This window comes from Miscanthus floridulus, chromosome 6 (assembly GCF_019320115.1).
Source record: "Miscanthus floridulus cultivar M001 chromosome 6, ASM1932011v1, whole genome shotgun sequence".
NCBI classification, from domain to species: domain Eukaryota; kingdom Viridiplantae; phylum Streptophyta; class Magnoliopsida; order Poales; family Poaceae; genus Miscanthus; species Miscanthus floridulus.
Genome location: NC_089585.1, coordinates 136,448,883 through 136,475,310, shown reverse-complemented (window position 1 = coordinate 136,475,310; position 26,428 = coordinate 136,448,883). Strand labels below are relative to the sequence as shown.

Here is a 26,428-nt window from a genome sequence, read left to right as displayed (position 1 = left end):
TATCTTCAGAAACATATGTCAGAACACCCCAGTTCCCAAATTTGGGGTGTATCGACTGTACAATTTCTTACAGAGGTGGTAAGTGCCACTTGGGCTCTAGGCGTATGATTGTACTTTAGGTAAATGTCCATGTCATCCTCCATCTACACTAGAGGAATGGGCACACGGTATTTCAAGTTATAGGAGACCTTGAGGTTTTGGCACACGTGTAGCTGATCATCGTCATCTACCGAAAACGCGACACAATAGGCTGTTCCCAAAATTCTGAAGTTTTGTCACTGTTCATCTTCTACCAACTGTTGTTGCGACGCATTTGGCACGTTTTATTTACATTGATCGAGAGGGAAAAAAACTTTTTTTCGAAAAGTTTTTCATTGACAGGAGCTTTCGTGACTGTTCATGTCTTTACTTTTTGAGCGGTTCAGCAACGCTAGGCATGAATTCAAATAGACCAAAAACTGCACAACTCATGGGCCACAACTCAACCTTGTACTTTTGCTTGTTTTTCTTTTATTTTAAAATTTTTTTTTACCAGAATTTATGGCAACGGTACTTTTGCAGGTTTTCCTTTTATTTTTAAAAAATCGTTTATTTACCAGAATTTATGGCAACGGTGGAAAGGCAGCAGCATTCACAATCACAAGCTCCCAACGTTCACCCGCGAGTTTGAACGTTCTATAGCCGTTAGACACAGCCGTCCATTCCCCACCCTCCGCAATTTAAATTTCCAACTCCGCCTCATCTTCTCCATTCCCCATTCCCCATTCCCCATTCTCCACTTGCATCAATCGCCGCCGCCACCCATCCTCGAGTACCTTTCCAACAACAGCATAAGCCTCTGGCGAACGCGACAGCGACCCATGGCCCTCCGCGCGCTAGACAACACGATGCCCGCGGCCGTCGAGGAGTGGCCCAAGAAGGTGGCTAAGGTGGGCGTCCCCGCCGCTGCCGTCAAGGCCGCCTCGCCCGGGAGCGGCGGCAAGAACAAGAAGAAGGGGAACGACGAGAACGCGGCGCCCAGGGCCACGGCCGCGGCGGCGGAGCAGGCCGTGGAGTACATCCCGTCGGAGGAGCTGACGGCGGCTGCCAGCCCCAAGGCCAAGGCCGCGGGGCTGGTCGCGGACCTGGACTCCAAGGACTGGGTCAGGACCTGCGAGGCGCTCAACGACGCGCGCCGCCTCGCGATCCACCACCCCGCGCTGCTGAGCCCGATCCTGTGGGTTTGATTTGCTGTTGTTACATTCTCGTCCGATTTCGATTTCGGGAACTGTTTTGTCACCCGGTTTAATTCGCGTGGCTGATCCGGCGGCAGAGAGAAGGTGGTGCTGGCGGTCGTGAAGACGATGAAGAGTCCCCGCAGCGCGGTGCTCAAGACGTCCATCATGGCGTGCGCCGACATCTTCAGCACCTTCGGCAACCTCCTCGCCTCCGTCTCCGACGACGCCTTCGACAAGCTGGTACGTGCCGTGTCGCGCTCGCACACCCACCCTCAAGGGACAGTTACAGATCCCAGTTCGCAGCTGCTGACTGACGAGTTCGTCTCCGTTGGCAGCTGCTCCAGCTCCTCCTGAAGGCATCCCAGGACAAGCGGTTCGTGTGCGAGGAGGCCGAGAAGGCGATGCGCGCGATGGCGGCGTCGATGCCGCCGCTGCCGCTGCTGAAGAAGCTCAAGGCGTACGTCCACCACGCCAACCTCAGGGTCAGGGCCAAGGCCGCCGTCGCCATCTCCCACTGCGCCGCCCGGATGGTACGCCACGCCCTGACGCCCAGGAGCAGCTGCGCTCAGTACATATATATGGCTCGATTTCAGGGACTCAGAATTCCCTTTGTTGGCTTGTGCAGGACATCGAGGGAATGAAGGAGTTCGGGATGTCGGCCCTGCTGCAGGTGGCGGCGGAGCTGCTGAACGACCGGCTTCCGGAGGCGAGGGAGGCCGCCCGCGGCGTGGTGGCGTCGATGCACGCGGCCTTCTCCAAGGATGCCGCCGCGAGCGGCCAGGAGGACGACGCGACCGCGTCCTGGGAGAGCCTCTGCTCGCTCAGCCTCCCGCCCATCTCCGCGCAGGCCGTTGCCAAGATCACCGCCTCCTCCTCCTCGCAGTAGCCACGCATGCGTTGCTGCGTTGTTTGGGCTCGTCTTCCGGTTCGGTTCAGAAGTAGCGCTGCGTGAGTGAGTGACTGAACTAGCCTAGCCTTTTTGCTAGTTTGTCGCTGCTGCTGCTGCCGCGGCCGAGTTTGTTTGTTTGCTTTGCTCATTCGTTTGTTTCTACACCATGCTATCTCGCATGGTTAGTTCTGTTTATCCCTTCGTGTTATTACAAGAAAAAAAAAATAACATATCAATTCACATGGCTTACTGGTGTGGTGTCATAACATCAAGCAAAACTTGAAAAGATTCTGGACACATGAGGCAGCAGCAGATATGAACAGGGGCGAAAATTCAGGATCATAAATAGACAAGCCGAAATAATCTTTGTCCGATCTATTCGCTGCGCTAGCCAACGGAAGCTAGACCGGTTGTTGGTCCAAGCTTCCTGCGGCACCCCTGAGGTGCTGAGTTCGATCCCCCTCGGGGCGAATTTCAGGCCTCACGGTAAAAAAAACCCGCGGATCGAGTTTTTTTTTTTTTTATCTATTCGCTGAAGTTTCAGTGTCTACTAGGGAACGGAGGGACTCCTAAGATGGGGTCAGACGGTCAGAGACTGAGATGGGCACCGAGCTCAAACTCACCCAAGCTTGAAGCTTCTCTCAATCCCCAAATCTGTCGCATCCATCGGAAAACGACGTCAGAATCGTCCTTAGCCGAGCAACCTTTCAAAAGAAGAGAAAAACAGTCCGAGGCACGTTCGTTCGTTCGTTCCCCCGCCTGTCAGATTGTCAGCCTGTCACTGCCCAAGTGCCAGTGGGTTCAATCATTCGCCGTGTAAGAGTGAGGAGTGAGAACCAACACGAGCAGCAACATTCCTAGTCGTAGGCGAGCAGCGAATTGCTTCAAGGAATCGGAATCCTCCTCCCGTCTCTTATCCATACACCCGTGACCCCCCGTCTGCGTCACGCAGGTTTTGGCTACTTGCACGAGCGTCCATGGACGGGAGCAGCAAAAAGGTAGTTGAGCTCAAGGCGCACGGCGACGTCGCGGAGGAGGACCCCGCCCGTCGCGGCGGTCCGGGCACGGATGATGCCGATGACAACGAGAAGGCGCCTCGCCGGAGCAGGCGGATTGCTTCCCTCGACGTCTTCCGCGGCCTCACCGTCGCGGTAAGTGCCTCTCTCATGGACCATGGCAGCCAAATTATTAGGAGCAGTAGGAATAAGGTTTCTGAAGTTGTTCACAATTGCAAACCAGGGATTGAGCGGTGGGGATACAGATGTTTGGATTTTGTTTCTCCCCCCCCCTGGTTGCTACTATATTCCTTACTGATAGGACTCATAAACTGAGAATTCGTATTGCAAATCTGGGTGCCTGAATGCTTCAGCACTCGAGAGATCAGGGAGTGCTGAGTTGTCTGTCACTTGCCAGTGTTCAGTGTCTGTGCATAACGTACTGGCGCGCGCGCGGTGTGCTCGTTTATATGCAGCTGATGATACTGGTGGACGACGCCGGCGGCGAGTGGCCGGTCATCGGGCACGCGCCGTGGAACGGCTGCAACCTCGCGGACTTCGTCATGCCCTTCTTCCTCTTCATCGTCGGCATGGCCATTCCCCTCTCCCTCAAGGTCCGTCCGTCCATCCCATCCATGCTGTTTGTCTCACGTTCATCCATGTCTGCATCAATTAGGGTCCCTTTCCACACTCTCTCTTACACGCCACGATGCCATCGGTCAAGTCTGAATTCGACACCGATCAACTGAAACGCAAACTGAAAGCTGCTTACTGATGTCACTGTTTCGTATTCGTTGGCCTAACCTTTTTCTTGTCTTGGGACAAATCATAAATGTAACAGAGGATCCCGGACCGTGGCCGAGCCGTGAGAAGAGTAGTCATAAGAACACTGAAGCTGCTGTTCTGGGGCATCCTGTTGCAAGGTTATTCTGCTGTATATATACGCCTGCGCTTCGAATCCTGAATGTGTTTTGCAAGTCTATAGGCTCGTGCAAAAAAGCTGATTAGCAATGGTGAATGTGTTTTGTGTTCAGGAGGTTACTCCCATGCTCCGGACGAACTGACTTATGGAGTCGACATGAAGCACGTAAGATGGGGTGGAATCCTCCAGGTGCGAATCTGAATACTAATATTTTTCCTCATCTCTGAACCTGAGAAAAAAAAATGGGGGAATGTGTGGTGTGCTATTCAAAATAATTCGGTTCTTGCTCCTCCAGAGGATCGCTCTTGCGTATTTAGTGGTTGCAGTTCTAGAGATTGTCACAAAAGATGCAAAGATTCAGGATCAGTCAAGTTCAGGCTTCTCTATATTCAGAATGTATTTCTCCCAATGGTATGCAAGGTTTGATTTTTCTTTCAAGTTCCGAAAGGTTTCATTTCGACACGCTGACAGCGTGCTGTGTGTGTGCATTTGCAAGGATTGTTGCATGCTGCATCCTAGTGATCTACCTGGCCCTTGTGTATGGGATTTATGTTCCTGACTGGGAGTTCAGAGTGCGAAATGTTGATAGCCCAAACTATGGGAAAGTTTTGACGGTACGTGGTTCCTCCGGTCACTTTATTTCTCACGCTTTCATTTCGCTGAAATTTGGTTTATGCTGATTTGTTGTGAGAGGAAAACACTGTTCGTTCGCTGAAAAGTACTGCTGAAGTAGCTAATTGTTACTGTTTTTTTTTTCTTTTGTGAAATAGTACTATGAGTCTGACTCATCTGCATTGTTCCCTAATGTCTAGGTGACGTGTGGTACAAGGGGGGTATTAGACCCTCCTTGCAACGCTGTAGGCTACATTGACCGCAAAATCCTTGGCATCAATCACATGTACCAGAAACCAGCATGGAGAAGGCACAGGGTTTGTATTCTCTGACAAAACAAAGCTTTGCTGGTGCCTACTGTTATTTTCAGTGCTTAATTCAGTAGTACTATGGTGGTCCATGCAGGCCTGCACTGATGATTCCCCACATGAGGGTCCTTTCAGAAACGATGCCCCGGCATGGTGTGTTGCACCATTCGAACCTGAAGGGATACTAAGGTACCTGTCATGCTACATCTGTTCACCGTGTCATATCCAAAGTTAAGTTCTTACAGTAGCGGTAGTAAGTAGTAACTAAATGTGAAGGGTAAATCTGCCTGAATTGGCCTACTGAATTGGATTCCTCGTCTACCAATTCAACTAACAGTATTGCTTTTGTTGATTCCGCAGCTCACTTTCTGCGGTGCTGAGTACGATCATCGGTGTTCACTACGGGCATGTGCTTGTCCATATGAAGGTGATGCTATTATTATCTCTCGTTTTCAGCTCTATTACGGTGTGGTGTCAGAAAGCAGAGATCGCAACACGCATACTGACATAGTGACATGTGTTGTTTCTGAAATTCCAGAGTCATACAGACAGGCTGAGGCAGTGGGTTACCATGGGCATAGCTCTTCTTGTTCTCGGAATCATTCTACACTTTTCACATGGTATAATAAAAAGCATGCAGATGACTCAAGTGTCATCTTCCATACGAGTTAGCATTAGCTCATCTGAATTCTGCTTGACAAGCAGCTTTTTTACACGTTTCCTTGCAGCAATCCCACTTAACAAGCAGCTCTACACATTCAGTTACATCTGCGTCACCGCCGGCGCTGCTGGAGTCGTGTTCTCCGTGCTCTACTTCTTGGTAAATGCCTTATCCATGATTCCGTACATTTTTGTGTCTGAAGATTCAAGATTGCTTAGAAAAAACATGGAAAATGCCTTGCTTACAGGTTGACATCCTGAGCCTGCGCTACGTCTTCGCGCCGCTGCAGTGGATCGGCATGAACGCGATGCTGGTGTATGTGATGGCCGCGGAAGGCATCTTCGAGGGGTTCCTCATCGGGTGGTACTACGAGGGCACCAACAACACTCTGGTAAATAAAAGCTACTGGATTTCTTCAGTTGAGTTGACGAGAGCATGCAACTGACATCAGAAGCTTTGTGTTGGTTGGTTTGCTGCAGGTTTACTGGGTGAGGAAGCACGTGTTCGTGAAGGTGTGGCACTCCACCAGGGTGGGCATCCTCCTCTACGTCCTCTTCGCCCAGATCCTCTTCTGGGCGCTCGTCTCCGGCGTCCTCCACCGCGCTCGCCTCTACTGGAAGCTCTAGCGAGGATCATACACAGACAGTAGCATGTTCTTGTTTGAATCATATTGGAATTGAACATGATACCTCAAACTCAAATCAGATGTATATAAGTTAGTGTCACGGTTGTTGGTAGTAAATCACATGCCTGAATCATACGACAACGAATCAAACGACTACTACAAATAGTCTGGCAAACTGTCAGGATCAAAGGCCATCGAGTCATGGAGATCCCGGTAATCTGGCGGGAGATACTGCAAATGATCGCGCCGGCACACCGGGCACGTCGACGCCTTGTGGAACCACGCGGCGATGCACCTGGGGTGGAAGCCGTGCGTGCACCCCGGCAGGTCCGTCACCTCGTCCGCTTCCCGCGACATCTCCTCGAAGCAGATGGAGCACGACGGCGCCTCCCCGTCGCCGCCGTTCCCGCTCCTCCCGGCCGGGTCACCGCCGTCGTTCTCGGCGCACGCAAGCAGCAGCGCCTTGGCCTCGCAGTACACGAACTCGAAGTGGACGCTGATGTCAACGATCACCTCGAACGTGGCGCCGCCGCCGTCGCGCTGCACGGCCACGGCGAGGGCGCGCTCGACGCCCCGGGGCACGGCCTTGTCCCAGTAAGCCGGGGTCAGGTAGCGCTACTCCTCCTCCCTGAGGCTGAGCTTGATCGCCCGGCCGATCAGGCGGCGGCAGTCGTCGCCGCTCCGTAGGTAGTCGGGCCCGCCGCCGGAGGAGGGGTTGTCGTCCAGGGCCAGCCGTATCTCCCTGCTCATGCGCCTGGGACGGCGGACCCGCCCGCTCCGGCCCCCGATCCCGCGCCACGTGTGGCACTCCGTCATTGCCAGGCGCAGCACCAGCTCGTGCGGCGGGCCGCCGCCGCCGGGCGGGCGGGGCTCCAGGTCGAGCCGCGTCGTCTCGGACGTGATCTGCAGATCGTTCGGCATGGGCGGTTCCTGTTCTTCGTCCATTGCTTGCATGCGCAGCGCCTTGAGCTGCGGCGAGCTTGGCTGTGCGAGATGCGGCGGCACGGCTGCTATTGTGCCGAAGTATATATCAATATATGTACTAATGTAACGAGTCAAAAAACGGATTCCGATTCCGAGTCACCCGAAAGCCAAACGGTTTGACGGAGCCTGAGAGAAAATTTTCTGGTTTTTTGGTTGATGATGAATCCGTCAATCCGATAGGATTTCGTGGCAGGTGGAATCCAACGCTATTGTTAACGGATTGTGGACGCCTTCGCCTGTCAGCCCGGTTCTCCGCGCTCCCGTAACGCTTGCCATGCACACGACATGCGCACGCCGCGCCATCACCAGTCGCCATCGTCCCCGCACGCACTTTGTTGATGAAGTTCTTGGGAGAGAAGGGTACACCGTACACAACGAGTCGTTTGATTCCATGATGAAGCGGTTCCATTAATTTCGTATGACAAATTGAAAATAATCATGGCAAGATGGAAATACAACGAGCAGATTTATACCATACGAGCAATTTTCGTCGATACAAGGCAGGCAGGACAATTGTTTGTTGAGTCGGCACGTAGGTAGTACAGCTAGCAAGGCCCTATGCCCCCTATGCAGCTATGGTGCGGCCACCGTCGGCGCAGATGACCTGGCCCGTGACGTAGGACGCGGCGGGCATGCAGAGGAACGCGACGAGGGACGCGATCTCCTCGGGCTCCCCGAGGCGGCCGATGGGCACCCGCGCCTCCTCCGCCGCCACCATCCTCGCCTCCGTCTCCGGGTCCAGCTTCAACCCGTTGTTGCTCGAGATGTCCGTGCGGACGCCGCCCGGCGCGACGCAGTTGATCCGCACGCCGTCCCCCGCCCACTCGGCGGCGAGGCTGCGCGTGAGCTGGTTCAGCCCGCCCTTGGTCGCCGAGTACACCGCCAGCGCCGGGTACGCGACCAGCCCCGCGATGGAGGACACGTTCACCACCGAGGCGCCGCCTCCCCCGCCGGCCGCCTCCACGAGCAGCGGGTGCGCCAGCTGCGCGAGGTGGAAGCAGGACTCGAGGTTGGTGGCCATGAGGCGCGCGTAGTCGCCGGGCGCCGTGTCCGTGGCCGCGCCGAACATGGTCTGCCCGGCGTTGTTGACGAGGATGTCCAGCTTGGGCCCCAGCTCCGCCCGTGCCGCGGACACCAGCCGGTCCCGGTCACCCCGCACCGACACGTCGCAGACGGACGCCGTGACGCGCCCCGTCAGGCGGGCGTCGGCGGCCCACGCGCGCAGGCACTCGTCCAGGTCGGCGGCGGTGCGGGCGCACGTGTGCACGCGTACCCCGAACCCCGCCAGCTCCTCCACGATCGCGCGCCTGGGACATACGTATGCTCGTGTCATGTGTCAGCCCGCATGCACGCAGGCATGCATGTGTGGACGTGGACGTGTATGTGTAGCTTAGTTACCCGATCCCCTTGCTTCCTCCGGTGACGAGCGCCGTCTTGCCGGCGAGGCTCCACCGTTCCTCCCTGCTCCGGCTGGCCGCCGCTGCCATGGAGGTAGCTCGCACTCGCACACGATTTGTCGGCGTTTCTTTGTGTGCAGTGAGACGAAAGATGTATATATGGATATATCCCATTGTAGTCGCAGTCCGCGGGATATATATACTGATACGCTGACAACTGAGTCTGTGAAGGGCACTGCTGGCCACTGTATTGGATTCTCCATCACCAGATGAATACAGATGCCTAGTTTCTTCGCCTTGTCTCACGCGCCTTGTGAATATCTACTGAGTGCACGGTGGCGTGTTTTCCAACTCCAAAATGCACTCACGCAGGTGGCGTGGACCGTGGATGCCGCCCGCCCGGCCGGCACCTCTGTTGCGTTGCGGTTTTGCGACGGGCTCAAACTAGGACGCAAGGTCGTTCAACTCGAGGTCTTCTTCTCCCGCGTGGATACAGTTTTTTTTTCATGATGTATTTTATGTTTTTCATGATTAATTGATATTTTGATATAAAACTACTTCGAATTGCTATATTTGTCTTCCATGAGACCATGGACACGTGTCAGGAAACCAAGCCATATATGCATGTAGTCCTCGTGGATACAGTTTGCATTCAATTTTCCCCTGCCCACGCCCTCGGTTCTCGCTGTGTAGCCGCTCTCCACGCCCCGCAGACTAGGCGCCGCCACCCCCGCCCTCAGCCGACCACACCGAGAAAGCTGCTCATGAAGCTGTTTAAAAGCTGAGTTGTACCAAATATGATCTTAATGTAATTTTACATACCTTCAACTTGCGTTAAATTTATACTAAGGCCCCGTTCGGCTTATCCTATATTCGGTTTGTTTGGTTTCTTTTTTCAGCTGGAACAGTGTTTTTCTCTCGCAACAATTCAGATAGAATAGTGTTTTCAGTTTCAGCCAAAATTCTGCTAGGTAACGGGGCCTAAACTTTTACTATAGCTACAGTAATTGTTTCAGTGTGCTTTGTACATGGAATTGGTGTGACTAAAAATTCAGATGTTGAGAAAGGAATATTTCACTCGATTCCTAACGCCTTTTAATTCGATTGTGGAACTCACGTGCCGGGAAGCGTGACCGGCCGCATTCAAACGGACGGACGGCGGGCAATTCCGGGTCATGGTGTGCATCGGCGCTTTGCTTTCGCTTTTGTTCGCCCTGGAGTGGCGGCCGGCGGGGCAGCGGGCAGCCAACCGGTGGCGCACGCAAAGCATGCAGCACCTACACAGCGAGGCAGAGGCAGAGGGAGCCAAACAACTAATTAAACTCAGAGCGCTTCCTACCAACTGAAAAGGCTAAAAAGGCTAAGCCAAGGTGGGGATCAGATCAGAAGAATTATCCAAATGTCCTGCTCCAACAGCCCCGCGGACCCCGCGGCGGCCTCCTCCTCCTCCAGCAGGCGCCGCCTCGCCTACTTCCCCTGCCTCGGCGCGGTGGCCGAGGAGGAGAGCTACGAGTACGGGTACCAGTACGACGGGTACGGCTCCCTCTCCCCCCACGACGCCGAGCCCGCGCCGCTCCTCGCCAGGATCGACTACTACGCCGCCGCCGCATCATCGCCCGCGCCACCTTCGTCGCCCGGGGACCTCGACCTCGCGCCGGGCGATGAGGAGGAGTACGCCTGCGCGCTGTCGGCGTCGGCGTCGCCCGCGCTGCTGCTCCCGGGCGCCAGCGGCGAGTTCTCCGTGCGGGTGTCCAACTACTCGTCTGAGGACGAAGGCGTCGGCGACCAGGCCGTGGACGCCGACGCGGAGGAGTTCATCCGCCGCTTCTACGACCAGCTCCGCCGCCAGAACACCGTCGCGCTGCTCCCCTACTACATGCAGCAGGAATCCATCGCCGCCGCGTGATCGCGCCGGCCGGCCGGCTGCTGGACCCTTTTGCAGCATGCCGCGTGATTGCCGCTGGCCATGTGATCGCTCGGGGTCGGAGATGATCGTGATCATCAACCACACGTCACGTACTCAGGTACTGTGCCTTGGTTGGATGCATGGATTCCTTTGCTTCGCACGTTGCTTGGTGTGCATGCATGGGATCCGGTGTACAGCACATAATGTACTCCTATCCTATATGCAGTACGTGCCTATGTTTTTTTGCACGTACATGTGTATATATCGTGATGTGAAGAACAGAAGAACCAGGGTCTTTGAGTCCCCGTTGTTTTGGTTGCTGGGACACGACTGCAGATACAAGCAAGCTGCTGTGTAGGACTCTTAGTTTATTTCGTTGTTGCACTATATGTATTGCACATTTTTCTTCTTCTTTTGTGTGTATGTACTGTGTTAGCAATAATAGCAAATCATGCATGTAACCACTAGATATCTAAGCTACTCCTATGTACTGTACTACTAGATACGGAATAAACTTTGTTGAGCATCGCCAAGAGTTCCTTAAATCCCTTCCTAATCCTTGGTTTTTAGCAAGATGAGAAAAAATCCCTCTCCAACAACTCCTAATACATCCTCCTAATCTTTTAGAACTTGAGAAAAATCACCATGTTCCGCGTAAAGTTACGCACTTCTGAGTCACGCGTATCTTCTCTCTCACGCGCGTGTTTGTCGGGCAATCTAAATGTGAAAGGGCGTGGAAAGAATAAAGAGTATGAAAGAGTTCCTGATGCAAATATAAAGAGAGAAAGAATATATAAAAGTGGTTAGGATAATTTAGAAATAGTATATGATTCCTGATGTAAAATTATCTTTTATATTTTAGGAGTGGATTATTAGAAACTCTCGGAGATGGCCTTCTTTATTTCTTCTGATACCTTTTTAGGAGTTGTAAAACTTCATATTTTTAGAAAGAAAATAATCGTCCACAAGACCGGAACACATGATTTTGTATCGCGTGTGTGTGTTGGACTACTACGACTTGCCTTACATTTATATTATAACCTCTTATGTTTAATCTCTTCTCTTCAACTAAAATATACGGATTGTCAACGTCTACCCGACAGGACCAAAACACTCATGCGATCCATATCCGGCAGGCAAATAATCACCGTATCTCATGCGATCCATATCCGGCAGGCAAATAATCATCGCATAGTCACTGGAAGGCAGTAAATAAAATAGAATAAAACTCACGGAATCACCGGCAGGCAAATAATCACCGCATGGAGACACGGAAAGACAAGTAAATAAAATGGAATAAATGGAAAGAGAATTATAGGAAGAGAAAGGAATTTATTGGAATATCACTACGCAATGATCATAATCGTTTGTCACATTCTAAAATTTCTGATTTTGGGTTGTGCATAGAAAACACTAAATAAAATGAATTATTTTAATATTTGGATAAAATTTACCAAGTTTAGTTTGAGCTAGCGCAAATTTAGTTATAGAAAAAATATGAATTTTCAAAGTTTTCTAATTTTGACGGGCGTTTGGATGATGTGATGTTTGCTTGTTTCTTCTTTGTGTGTTGAGAGTGAGCTAAGTCTTTAAAATGCGTTAGTAGATCGATTTATCTTTTCCGGCACGCCTTTATCTTTTTCTACCATCAAATTCTTTGTTTCTCGGCTCAAGTTCTCGTTGGGAGATTCCTAAAATCTTTCCTTTGTAACACAAATCACTCCTTTCGATTCCTCGTCCGTCAATCAATCCCTACAAACTTCTCAAAAATTCTTTGTGTGTATGTATTGTGTTAGCAATAATAGCAAATCATGCATGTGACCATCGATGTGTAATGTAAGATATCTAAGCTACTCCTATGTACTGTACTACTAGATACAGAATAAACTTTGTTGAGCATCTCCGAGAGTTCCATAAATCTTTTTCTAATCCTTGATTTTTAGCGAGATGAGAAAAAATCTCTCTCCAACCACTCCTAATCCATCATCCTAATCTTTTAGAACTTGGAAAAAGTCATCATATTCCGCGTAAAGTTATGTACTTCCGAGTCGCGCGTATCTTCTCTCTCCCACGGGTGTTTGTCGGGCAATCTAAAGGTGGAAGGGCGTGGAAAGAGTAAAAAGTAGAAAAGAGTTCCTGATGCAAATATACAAGAAAGAAAAAATATATAAAAGTGGTTAGGATAATTTAAAAATAGTATAGGATTCCTGATGTAAAATTGTCTTCTATATTTTAGGTATGGATTATTAGAAACTCTCGGAGATGGCCTTCTTTATTCTTTCTGATACTTTTTTTAAGAGTTGTAAAACTTTATATTTTTAGGAAGAAAATAATCGTCCACGAGACCAGAACACATAATTTTGTATCGAGTGTGTGTGTGTTGGACTACTACGAATGCCTTACATTGACATTATAACCTCTCATGTTTAATAACTTAACAAAATGTATAACCTGCTGGGACGGAGATGAGCACTGAAGCCTGAAGGCAACAGCTGCCTTTTGGGAGGGGGCAGATCGAATGAGGAAAGCATCAACGACGGAAACTAATATATATATTGGCTGGGCAGACAACGGATGAATTAATCCACACGATGAATGTCAATGCCTCAAAGCTAGCGCTTTTTTAAAAAAATTATTTGCAGTGACAACTGACAAGGCTAGCTAGCCAATCCACCTATGGCCTTTTTCAGCTTGTTTTTTTAGTCGGAATAGTATTTTTTTCTCACAACAAATTAACCGGATCAATATTTTAACTTATTTTTTCAGCGAAACGAACATGGCCTATATATGCAGCGTCGGTGCACATATACAAACCAATTATTAGTTCTTAAACAACGAATTAACAGAATATATAAGTACTCATACATAGTGTAAAAGGGAATAAAGCTCAGTACTACCAGCGCCGGTCCTGAGTTTTTCTAGGCCTAGATCGACAACTAATATAGAGGTCTATAATCCACTTTCTAAAAATATTTATATATATTTCTCTCTCTCTCTATATATATATATAGTCTCACAAATACACATCAATTCAGATAATAATATTCAATGCACTAAAAAAACTTATATAGAACATCTCAAAGTTCATAAAATGGACAGATGTAATATTAAATTACTTACTTGGCACTTGACATTATCTTAAACAATTTCTTCTAACATTTTGAGAGGCAAAATTATTGATTATACTATTGATATCGATCTCATCCAATAATTTCTTCTCGATGCATAAAGTCGCCAAGCCATTTAACCTTTCTTGAGACATTGTTGACCTCAAATAATTCTTCAATATTTTTCACTTTGAAAAGCTTCTTTCAGCTGATGCGACAGTCACAAGAACGGTAAATAAGATCCGATAAGCAATGGAAATATTTGGATAACAATCCACCTCTCTGACATGCTCAAAAATCTCCATAGCAGACAATGCACCTTCTGGCAAAGTGAATTTCAAAATCTTCAATTCAGAAATAAGATCATGTACCTCAACATCGGATGATCCATCAACTGATTTTTTTTGGCAAATTTAGTGCAGCACTCTTCAAGTTCAATATCATCTAATGACTTTAGTGTGGTTGAGCTCATTAAGAAACCAAATATATCTTTAAACTCCATGAGTTCTTCAAATCTATTCTTTAAAGAAGTTCTTGCCATATCAACCACAGCAAGAAAACATTTGACTTCAAAAGCCTTCTCAGGTTCTAGAATTTCTTCTTGGCAATTACTTTCGTCAAATTGTTTCTTTCTCCTAGCATGACGTTTTACTGAAAATGATGCCTCTACACCCATGTCAGATGCAATGCCTTTGGTGATAATTAGACTAAAAGAAAACCCCTCATTTCTGTATGTCTCAAAGTATTGCATCATACCTTGTATTTGTTGCAATGTAGAGTCAATGCACATGTCTGGCGACTGCAACTTCTTGCTTACTTTATTCACAGCAAATAAAATATCATTCGAGATAACCATACCAAGCATAAACTCAAAGTTGTCAAGGGCATCAAATAATTTTTTTGCATCACTTTTATCCTTAGGTTCAATATCAGGAGAATGACGTAACTGACTTGAACTCAGTAGCTTGATATCTTATTGCTGAAACACTTTTGATTCGATTCTCCCAACGAGTATTGGACAATGATTTCACAGTTAAACTAGGAACATGTTTAAGCAAGACATTTTACCTTTTTGTAGAACCAGCAAATAGCACATATATGCGTTGAACAATTCCAAAAAATAAAACAGCTTTACCACATGATTTTGCCATATGACATAGAGTAAGATTAAGACTATGACAAGCACATGGCATATATAATGCTCTTGGATTGATATCAATTAACCTTTGTTTACCCCTTAGTGTTTTCCTTTCATGTTAGAACCATTGTCATAGCCTTGACCCCTTATATCATTAATATTAAGGTCGAAGGAGTTCATAGCCTCAACCAATACATTAAAAAAGCCCCAAACCAGATGTGTCATCCACCTTCAAGAACCCCAAAAAATATTCCTCAATTTTTATTTGGGCATCAGACAAATTAACACATCGAACTAACAAAGTCATTTGTTCTTGATGACTCACATCGGGGGTGCAATCAAGAATAATGGAAAAATACTTGGCCTCTTTAACAAGTTTTATGATAGAGTCTGTGATATCAGCAGCCAAAAGAGAAATCAACTCATTCTGAATTTTATCACTAAGATAATGATAATGAATTTCTTTGTTTCGAATACGTCTGAGGTGGTCTTGCATTACGAAGTCAAATTATGCTATCATCTCGGCACAAGCTAAGAAATTGCCATTATTATCATTGTAAAGTTGCTCACTGCTTCCTCTAAAAGCCAAGTTGCGTTTGCCAAGAAATTTCACAATTGCAACTATTCTTAATAAAACTAGCCTCAAACGTTCTTTCTCCTTTGTGATTTGCTGCAACAATTTTTGTCAATTGTTTGCTTTTTCCGCAGTCTAGCTCTCAATTCATTCTGACTGTTCATATTACTAATATGCTCGGCACTATTTTCATGGTCTTTAAGCTTCAAACTAATATGCCTCCAATCTCTATACCCATCATTTGCTAAGGCACTCAGATTTTTGCTAGTGCTAGACTTGAAGATCTTACAGCAGAAACAAAATACTTTATCAACATTCTTTGAATAAACTAACCATTTTCTATCGTGTAACTCTCCGTTGCTTAGTTTTCTAGAATAATGGGCATATGAAAAATGTCTCGAGGCAGCATCATGAGGGAATTTGATGTTCTCTTCTCTTATAGGCCCTTTCTCCACTAATATGTCTCGTGCTTTATTATCAAGTTTATTCAAATTTCTTGGATCATAAATATCCAAAGTATAAACCGGTTGCTCATTAATACTAGTAGATTGTTCTTGTGCACCTGATGCATGAACGGTGTTCTCAGGGTCACTTACATTGTTATCATCAACACCGATGTCGACATTTTCTTCCTCTTCATCCAGAGCAACTATCGCCATCTCATCAGGATTCGTTGAAGCAGCTGTACTACTCTTGAAAAAATTATCAATAGATCCTCTTTGTGATTATATCAATGCATCCACACGTCTTTTCCTTTTCCTTTTATCATTACCAGATTCGAACTTTCTAAATGACATTATATCCCATGATCCTAAAATTTAAATAAACACAAAATAGTTAAAAAGTAAAAGCGTATGTAACTTGAAACGTACAAATAAATTAATCATCAATATGTGCAGCATCGGTGCTTACCTTTGGATGGATGGTGGACTGATCCTTTCTGTCCTCTGCCAACTGTCATGGTGTGGATCTTGCGTGATGATAGATGAGGGCACGACGGATCAAGGATCACTGATGATTGACAGGATCATGGGATCGTCAGATACTCAGATCGAATAGAAATATAGAATAGTCACGGAGCCTAAGAAATGTACAGTTGCTCGATTACCTCCTAAGTCTTGATGTGTTGCGTTGCTTCCAGCGGCCACAGCGCTGCGCGTTTGTTCCGTCTTCCGAGCGGAATAGGACGACAGAGAGGGAGCAGAGCAACAAATCTGGATGCATTAGCTGCCCAATTTTGTAGGAAAAAATAGTTATAACACTAGTAGGAGTACTAGATGGGGCCTGTCTGCTCAGCGTGGCTACGTGATCTCCCGGGCCTCGTAAACAAACAAGAAGTGGAATCCGACTGACTCATGGGTCATGTTCGTTTGTTTTATAATCCATATTTTTTAGTATTTTTCTCACACAATAAATCAGCCTGTTCCGGTTGATGAGTCGACTGAACAACCTGACTCCTGTCTGTCGATCCAGTGCTGCTCATGTATGTGCAGCTAGCTAGCTAGCGCTTAACCAGGAGAGTACCCATAAAAAACCCAGGAATATACTGCTGTACAACATAAACATAATTGAGTATCATAATAATTTTTATTATTTTTAGATAAAATATCATCACGCTTTAGACAAAAAAATATTATAAAATATACCAAAATGAATATTCTATAAAAATAATTCAGCCCAAAACAGATAATAAATATGAAAAAATTCCCCTGAAAATAATGCTCCTTTTCTATTTGACACCGAAATTGAAAATCTTTCCTAGTTCTCAACTCGAGTTATTCTTTGCTATTTGACACTTCCGTCGCTTCTGTGAGCAATTCCCGTTAGTTGCTGAAGTGAGGCAATGGGAAAAGACCAAAATACGTAGAAAATGAAATCGCTCAGCACAGGGAGTCGCGGGCTCATGGCTGTTCGTCGAGTCGCGCTCGTACGGGACTCGCTCCCCTAACTCTAGATCGAGCGGGCGGCCATGGATGCGGGCGGCTCGGCCTCGGAGGCGGGCGGAGCGGCCACGGCGGCGCCCAGCGCGGACAAGTAGGCGTGCGGCGCGGGCTCGGAGGCGTGTGGCGCGGGCACAGGGGCGGGCGACGCGGCCACAAGGGCCGGCGGCGCGGCCAAGCAGGCACCCCGTGCGGCGTCAGTGGCGGGCGGTGCGGCCTCGTTGCCACGCGGCGTGGCCTCGTTGCCGCGCAACGCGGCGACGGAAGCGCCCCGCGCAGCCATGGAGACGGGCGTTGCGGCCACAGAGGAAGGCGGCACATCCAGGACACAGCACCAACTCCCTGCAGGGTGTGTTTATTATCTCCATGTCCTCCATAGCAGCTCCATAGCAGTAGGGTTGGAGAAGTTCTCATGCATGACATTATTGTGTTTTCACAGGATGGATCCAACTACTAATTTTCTATTGAAAATTCATTTGCTTGGCAATCGCAAAAAGGCTAGAAAGGATGTCAAATGTTTTAGTTTTGAGATGGTTGTTGACTCAGATGTGTCGAATTATAAGGATTTCATTGACTCAGTTACAAAGAAGTACCCTCCAGGCTACTTAGAAGTTCCACATGTCCAGTACTATGATAACGTTCTTAAGAATTTTCCAGAAGTAAAATCAAACCAGGATTTGGTGTCTATGTTTGATGTACAGAGTAAGGAGTGAGTTGTAGAGATGTTTGTCGCTTATTGTGATCCCTCAGAGAAATTTGAGCCTATCACTAAGTGGGCGTTTGATGTTGAAGGGCAGCCTGACAACAATACAGAGGAGGATGACGATGATTACCTTAGAAATCCTTTACCAGAGAATGAATATGTTGGTGTTGATGAGGAGATCATGTACTTGGACATTGTACCTGTGAATGCTGTAGATGTGCCTGGATGTTCTAAAAAAGGGAAGGAAAAAAGCAGTGGCTGAGGATGGCTCAAAGGATGAGTCTGAGGATGGCTCAGAGGATGGTCAGAGGATGGCTTAGAGGATGAGTTTGAGGATGAGGATGAGTCTGAAGAAGAATAACTTTGCTCATGCTTGTTCTAGCACTAGAAGGAAGAAGACAGTAAGGAATGCTACCAAACATTGGATATGTTGGAAGGTGAAGGACTTTTTGATACAAGATGCTACTTTGGGAGCAACAGAATTGCAAAAGAAAATTAAAGAACACCACAAGGTGAGCATCAACTACCAGAGGGTATATAAGGGTCAACAACTAGCATTGAAATAACTTTATGGTGATCGGGATAGCAGTTTTGATAATTTATTTAGTTTCAAAGCACAAGTTGAGAGCTCTTGTCCTGGTAGCAAAGTAATTATTGACCATTACATAGTAAATGGGGAATTCAGATTTAGGAGATTCTTTTTTGCCATGAAATCTTGCATAGATGGGTTCCTTAATGGTTGTAGACCTTACTTGGCAATAGACAATACATTCCTGACAGGCAAGTTCAAGGGGCAATTGGCTCGTGCTTGTGCAGTTAATGGACATAGTTGGTTGTATCCTGTTTGTGTTGGAGTTTTTTTATTCTAAAACTAATGACAATTGGATCTGGTTCATGAGTAGGCTTAGAGAGGCTATTGGGTCACCTCTGGGTTTAGCAATAAGCACTGATGCAGGCCAGGCAATCATGGCGGCTGTTGCTGAAGTGTTTCCACAGGCAGAGCATAGAGAGTGCATGTTTCACTTGGTGACCAATTTCAAGAAGAAGTACCGTGGGAAGGTGTTTGATGATCACCTCTGGGCAGCAGCTTACTCATGGAACCCATACTTGTTTGAGAAACATTGGGTTGAGATGGAGAAAGCAAAGCCTGCTGCAACTGATTACCTAAGACGGTGTCACAAGAAGTTATGGACTAGAAGTCAATTTAGAACCATGTGCAAAGTGGACTATGTGACCAACAACTTGGTAGAGAGCTTCAACAATTGGATTAAGCAGTACAAGTCCATGAATTTGGATGATTTGATGGATAAGATCAGACAATTAATTATGATCAAGTGGAACCAAAGGAGAAAAAATAGAAAGAAATTAGATGGCTTGATTCTTCCCCGCATAATTAAGAGGCTAAATGAACTTCCATTAGAATGGCTAGATTTAACGTTGGCTCGCCACGTCTATCACAACCCTCCTCTTTTATCAGGGCTTGTGACCTACTATGTTGAGACAACATAGGCGGAGTTTAGAGGCTAAATGAACAGAGCAGAGAATTGAACTTGGAAGTGTCAGAATGCTCAGAAGAGGTGGCTGAAATTACCTTACTTGGTGGCAGGGGCTTTAGGTTTGTGGTGAACTTGGTTGAACGAACATGTTCTTGCAGACAATGACAAGTCTCTGGCATTCCTTGCAAACATGCACTAGCATTCATTACAGCACTACCTAATGCACATATTGACAAATATGTTGACTTCTACTACTCCATTGAGAAATTTAGAGTAGCCTATAGTGTATTAATCCGTGCTATTCCTGACAAGACACAATGGCCTAAATCTACCCATGGCTTCTTCATGTATGGACCACTACTAAGGTCTGTAGCTGGTAGGCACAAAACAGAGACACACAAAGGCCGTAGTGACAAGAAGGGCAAAAAAGGGCAGCACCAATGTCCTATCTGTAAGGAATACGGGCATCACTGGCAGAACTGCAGGAAGGGCATGTAACATCCTAAAATTTGCACTCTTTTAAATAGCTAAATTGATCTATTTACGCAATTATGTGTGCATACAAATGTAGGAAAATAATAATTTTATAAAACTAAAATCAAATATAATATTAGCTACAAGTGATGCATACATGCTACTGCATATCATTTGGTGAATGTTTGGAATTTATTAAAGATTTCAAAAAGAATTGAAATTTGAATTTAAAAATGGATTTGGAAAAGTATAGAAAAAAAAAGAAAAGAATCATTTTCTCCTTTCCTTCTTGAATTTCGGCCTGCTGGCCCAGCTCCCCGACGGCCCGCTCCCCCCTCTTCCTTCCACTCCTCCTATTCTCCTTCCTGGGCCGGCCCAGTTCAGGCGGAACCGCTGCCCCCGCGCCAGCCCAGCACCGCGCCCTTTCCCCGCGCGTCAGTCGCTGCCTAAGCGGGCCCGCTTGTCAGTTCTTTCCCCCACCTCCTCCCGCACGCCCCGCCCAGTCAGGCAACTGCCGCTGCGCAACCGCCGCCCCGTGCCCGCTCCTCGCGACGTGGGCGCGTCGCCCCGCTCCTCGGCCTCGATAAAAAGAAGCCGAGCCCCCCCCCGCGCACTCCCCTACTCTCCCCACTCCATTTTCTCTCTCACGTTCACGCCTCGGAGGCCACGACCGTCGCACGGAAGAGCTCCGCCGGCCACCGTCCTCACCTCCGCGCGAAACGCCGTCCCCGAGTCGCGTTCGTCTCCGTTTGAAGTCACGGTGAGCTTCGCCGTACTCCCCTCCTTCCCTCTGTGCTTTCAATTTGGTATTTCGTGGCCGTTTGGGGCCCTATTCGCGAGCGTCCGCGAGCTTTGGCCGCCGACCATGGCGCCCGTCGCCTCGGCTTCCTCCTCCGGCCGTCGTGATGGCCTGCGCGAGTTCCCCTTCTCCCCAGCTTTCTCCCGGTGCCTCCGGATTTCTGAACCGTGGCCCCTAGCCCCGGAACCGCGCGCTCCGGCGTGTCCTTGCCACTGGCCATGGCTGCGCCGCCGTGGCTGTCACTGTGCCGGCCGCCGGCGCCCCTTTCTCTCTCCCTCCCATCTGTTCCGGGCCGTCCGATCTTGATCTAACGGCCACCGTTGGCCGATACCCCTTCGCGGGTGGTTTTGCTAAAGAGCCCTCCTGTTTTCGCGTAATAGAACCCGCAGTCCAAAGCGCATTTCCCCTATTACGCATTCTTGTTTTGAAAGCGTAAAGTCATCGGCTTAAGTCAAAAGTACGCTTTCAGTATTTACAGAAATGCCATTTGAACTGTTTCGCTTATAAAATTATCGTTTTAGCTCCGAATTGATCCATTCAAATCGCGTTAGCTTCGTAATTTCATAGGCTACATGTTAGAACTACTGTTAGTCAAGTTTGGAACTTTTTAATTTCATGATTAGAATTAATTAAATATAGGGCTATAGGAAAACCCGTTTTAATCACAACTTTCGCATTTTAGCTCCGTTTTTCGTGAACTTCGCGTTGACGTGATCGTAGAGAAACGTAGATTAGTTTTACAAACATTTTATCTTGTTTTCAATACTGTTGGTGTACTGTTCTAATGATAGGAATGTTTGCTTTGCATGAATGCTTTTGGAATGTTGTATGTTGCCATGTTGGTCGCGTTCAGACGGTGAGGAAAACGTTGGAGACCAAGAACTCTTCGATGACCAGCAGGACCAGCACGAGTTTGTGAACCAAGGCAAGTATAACATGGGCCTTCCTTGATGTCCTATTTCACTTTAAGCAATTACTCATTTGCATGTGTCTAAATTTGATACCCGTAAGGACATCCTAGTGATTGTTATCCTACTTCTTGTCTCCTATGGGTTAAATGCATATGGGTAGATTGCTAGTGCTCTAACTAAGCTTGATATACATATTGATGAATGATACTATGGAACAAAGAGAGTAACCTAAATTATAATAACTGTTCCATAGGGCGAAAGTGCAAATGACCATTGTTCATGTTGCTCCCGGCCCTTTATAAGGACTTATCTGTCGGCAAAAGCTGGGACTGACAGTGCAACCGGGAGAGTCATATGGCTCTGACTTTAGCTCAGTAATAGGATCTTTCCTAACTAGTTAGAGGTTACCTTTTGGCGCAAATGGGGCTTGCCACTTTGGATATAGGGCTGCCTCTGTTCCTATGAGTATAGCCGCGATGGATTTGTGCCATAGGAAAGGGGGGTTCCTACATCTGCCTGCCAAGGAAACCTAGCGGTCCTAACTTGTTAGGGAAACCTATGAAATGGCTTCATAGTGTACCCTGCCCGCTCACCTTGGTAGTGACATGGGAGTAATTAACCCGGGCGTATGGGGATCACGACTCGCGGTGAATGTGCACCACCTCTGCAGAGGGTAACAAACTGTTATAACAGCCGTGCTCACGGTTACGAGCGGCCCGGAAAACTCACAGAATAACTGGATACTTGATGATGATCGATTAAGTTGTTCTATGATGAAATATGGTAAACCTGACCTTGATATATGTTCTTATGGGTTTAAATGGGAGCTTAAGCATAACTTGATAATACTTGAGAATAAAAGTTTGACCTATTAAAAATGCTAACTGCAGTAAACCAGAGTCTATCCTTTTTGAGCTTCATAACCCCATGTTAGCTCGCTAAGTACGGAATGTACTTACACTTGTTTATTTTCTTTACTTGGATAAAAATCCCGGATGGGTAACAGATGACAACGGGTATGAGGATTTCCCGGAGGATTATTAGGCTTGTGGTCAACCAGTTGACCTTCCCTGTGATGACGGCCGCGAGAGTTCATTCTATCTTTATTATTCCGCTGTGATGTATGAGACTAAGTTCTATTATAGCTCTAATGTATGTGACACTGTGATGATACTATTGTAATTTGTCAGCTTGTGTGTGTGATTGATTCCTGGGCACACACGAGTTTAGTGCATTCAATTTTATCCTTAAAATTGGGTGTGACAGGGCAGCAAAGAAGACATTGAAGTAATGAAAACTCTTAGGTACGTTTCATCTTCTATGTACATTTTATTTTTATTAGATCAGATTATTTACTATCTATTTGCTTATGTAGAGGGACACCGAAGAAGAGGAAGAAGATTACCAAATCAGCACAGAGTTCCATTGTGCCATTGGAGGATGAAGCACCAACACGTTCTATGACTTTTCCACCAAGGTTAGCTCAATTTCCAATTTCTGCATTTACATTCCAACTCATGGTGTCTCATCCTAGTACTTTCAATATTACTGTAGTCAAAACTACAGCCAGTAAGAAGAGAAAGGGTGCTGACTCTAATTCTAGACTAGCAGGAAGGTAATTAATAAAAACTTGAATAAATATTCTACTAATAGAAAGCTAATGGTGACTTCTAAGTACCAAACTCTCTTCTTTTTTATAGTGTAAGCTTGGAGATTATAAGTACGAAAAAGGGAAAGCGGGGTTCCTCTAACTCTGGAGCATAAAAAAGGTAGCCTATACTAAATCTGAAATTATTTTGCATGGTCAGTTTTTCGATTTGATCTCAAATAATGTTTCCATACACATGAACATGTACAGGTCCAGAAGTGGTTCAAATCAACCTGAACCACATTCAATTGAGCTTCCTACGTCCAAAGATAAACCAGAAGCTGTTGTCAAGTTAAAGGGCAAAAGGAGGAAGAAAGAAGTAGATAAAAACGCTGCAAAAAATCTTTTGTCGCAGCTTGATAGCCCTGCAACGGGCACAAGGAGCAAAAGACTTCAGCCTGATAGTCCGGCACTAAGCACAAGAAGCAAAAGAAGTCTGAGTTTATGATTCTTGTATGAGAAAATTGCCTAAATGTATATTGTGTTAAAGATGTCTGTAATGGATGCAAACCTATGAAAATGTTTCTGCGCATGTGATCCTGAATGTAACTCTTATTATGATCATGGATGCTAAATATAATCATGGATGCTGAATGTTTCTGTGCATGTGAACCTGAATGTGAACATGTGAGTTTTCCAAAATAAATATGTTATCGTCCTGCTGCATGTCATCTTTTCAAATTGGATGTTGTTGGAGACCTATTATATTGTTATTATTCATGTATCTAAAGAATTAATTTTAAACTGAATATAATTATAAGTAATTATATAAGATGATGTTTCATGCTTTATTTATTTAACACAAGCAAAAACTAAAACATTGCAGCTTGAGATAAAAACATTCATGAAAGATAGCAATATTATCCATGGAATGCCAGGACTGGTAAAAAAACTCCAGAGGTAAAACAGACTTTTTACATAGGACTTGATACTATTAGCAACCCAAACCTACAGAAGTGTCAAATAGGAAAGAAAAACTCGAGTTGAGGACACATAGGAAAGATTTTTAGTTTCGGGGTCAAATAGAAAAGGAACATTATTTTCAAGACCAAATAGGAAATTTTCTAAAAAAGGGAAGGGGCAGTCGCGGAAAAGAAAGGGAGCGGCCGTGCGCACGAAGAAGGAAGTGGACGCACGTTTTTCTCTCCCGTGAAGAGGGGGTTTGAGATTTCTTTTTCCAAGGTTAATTAATTAATTAACTATAAAAAATCTAAAAAAATAATGGCTCAAATTTATTCAAGGTATTACTTTCTAATATTTTTTTAAGTAAAGGAAGTATCGTAGAGGTTTTAATAGAAAGAAAAGTTGCATCTTTTCCTCAGAGAGTAGGTGACTATATATATGTACAATAGCCGCAATAGAGTAATGTATCGTTTATTTCACTTCAGATTTTTTTATTTGGTTCGTAAAATTAACCTTGATTCAGTGTCACTCCGGCCGCTAATAGTTAGTATAAACACGAAAGGTAACACCATCGCATCAAATTTCATGAAATGGAACACCTGATCTGGGATGAAGTGGGATGTAGTGTAGGGTATTTGTCACCATCGTTGGTCGATGGAGACCTCGCACAAGCGCTAATCGCTTCATCAGCAATGCTACAGCATGTTTGTTTGTCTGTGGCTTGTCGTAAACGATCGTAAATTTTCAGCCGGAACAGTATTTTTCTCTCACATAAACCAACCAGCAGTACTTCTTCACGAACCAGCAACGATACGAACCAGCCAACCGAATAGGCTGCTAATTACTAAACGCTGGGGGACAAATACACAGCCTGTTCGGTTGGCTGGTTCGTATCGTTGCTGATTCATGAAGAAGTACTGCTGGCTGGTTTATGTGAGAGAAAAATACTGTTTCGGCTGAAAATTTACGATCGTTTACGACAAGCCATAGCCAAACGAACATACTGACAAGTGCTCTAGATACTTTTCATTTTTTTAGTTCAATGGAGTAAAAATATTTACTTATATAGCAAACGAGCAACGAGAAGCAGACTCTACTGCCATGCTGACAAGTGCTCTAGATACTTTTCATTTTTTTAGTTCAATGGAGTAAAAATATTTACTTATATAGCAAACGAGCAACGAGAAGCAGACTCTACTGCCAATTCATTGCCATGATGATACGTACGTAATACTATCTAGAGAGAAGACAAGCCTCGATCAAGAACCTCCAACAAGAAGGGCCACAATACCGAGTCGAACGCCTTTGCTATATCAACCTTGAGAAGCACCCTTTGGAGTGTTTAGTTTGCTGATCAGCCTGCATGATAATTGCACCGTTCTGAAATTATCTTGTATGTTGCGTCCTCGGATGATGCTGTTTGGTTCGGCATAACCAAAGAACCCAGGAAGGGGGTAAGCCCGGAGACAAGGCACTTTGTAACCATTTTGCCGAAACTATGCATCAAACTAATAGGCCTGTAGTCCTTGATAGAATCTGCATCAGATTTCTTCCTTAGTAGCACTAGCAGCGCGTCATTTACTAGATGGAAACTATGGCCGTCCAAGGACGAGAACACGTTGAGAGCAGCAATTATATCCAGCTTAGGCAAGTGGCGGAGCCAGGATTTTTTTTAAGCCTGGGCGAGACGAATATTAATGACTCGTTTGGTAGGGCTCTATCTTCTCTTAAGATAGCTCCGACTCTTTATGCAGAGTAATTTTTTTGTGGATCTAAAGCTGTTTTGAAAAACATCCGGTAAAAATAGCTCTAGTGGCAGTTTTGTAACATTTTATATTAGGTTGTGAAGAGGAACCGAGAGAAATCATATTTCAGTGGCTCTAACTATTATATAAAAAATATATCTAGATCCTTTGGACTCTTAGAAATGAACCGTATTTTAGATGCCCGTTTAGCAGGACTTCTTGCAAAAAGCCGGAGGCGGAGTTCTGTCAAACAAGACCTAACACGTAATATAGAGCATTACATGTGAAAGCAAAACCACAGTAATTTTAAGCTAATCCATCTCACAAGTACAAGTTTGTACCGTGCTCGTTGATGGAGTGGCTCTACATAACTTTTTCAACCAATTATCAAAGCAATCACCAACCTGCTAACGTGTTCACCGGTTGGTGAGCCCGGGCACCGGCCCAGGTTGGCCGGGCCTTCTCTCTGCCTCT

At 46.3% G+C, this 26,428-nt stretch overlaps 4 protein-coding genes across 4 annotated transcripts; 2 read left to right on the top strand and 2 right to left on the bottom strand.

Moving 5' to 3' along the window:
• Positions 1-769: 769 nt before the first annotated feature.
• On the top strand, positions 770-6,370 carry LOC136461312 (uncharacterized). Its single transcript, XM_066460659.1, has 18 exons — positions 770-1,216; positions 1,313-1,457; positions 1,553-1,747; positions 1,843-2,102; positions 2,204-2,232; positions 2,941-3,257; positions 3,578-3,715; positions 3,943-4,024; positions 4,136-4,212; positions 4,319-4,434; positions 4,520-4,637; positions 4,836-4,952; positions 5,041-5,132; positions 5,304-5,370; positions 5,482-5,563; positions 5,672-5,763; positions 5,852-5,995; positions 6,084-6,370. The coding sequence occupies exons 1-18, from the start codon at positions 861-863 to the stop codon at positions 6,228-6,230; spliced, it is 2,574 nt and encodes an 857-aa protein (XP_066316756.1). The 5' UTR covers positions 770-860; the 3' UTR covers positions 6,231-6,370.
• A 15-nt stretch (positions 6,371-6,385) lies between these two features.
• Positions 6,386-7,150, bottom strand: LOC136461311 (uncharacterized). Its single transcript, XM_066460658.1, has 2 exons — positions 6,878-7,150; positions 6,386-6,814 (listed from the first exon to the last, which is right to left on the bottom strand). Exons 1-2 carry the CDS (start codon positions 7,148-7,150, stop codon positions 6,386-6,388), a joined length of 702 nt encoding a protein of 233 aa, XP_066316755.1.
• A 489-nt stretch (positions 7,151-7,639) lies between these two features.
• Positions 7,640-8,758, bottom strand: LOC136459788 (tropinone reductase homolog At5g06060-like). Its single transcript, XM_066459630.1, has 2 exons — positions 8,612-8,758; positions 7,640-8,520 (listed from the first exon to the last, which is right to left on the bottom strand). Exons 1-2 carry the CDS (start codon positions 8,698-8,700, stop codon positions 7,779-7,781), a joined length of 831 nt encoding a protein of 276 aa, XP_066315727.1. The 5' UTR covers positions 8,701-8,758; the 3' UTR covers positions 7,640-7,778.
• Positions 8,759-10,009: 1,251 nt separating this feature from the next.
• Positions 10,010-10,612, top strand: LOC136461310 (uncharacterized). Its single transcript, XM_066460657.1, has one exon. The coding sequence runs from the start codon at positions 10,010-10,012 to the stop codon at positions 10,514-10,516; it is 507 nt and encodes a 168-aa protein (XP_066316754.1). The 3' UTR covers positions 10,517-10,612.
• Positions 10,613-26,428: the final 15,816 nt, after the last annotated feature.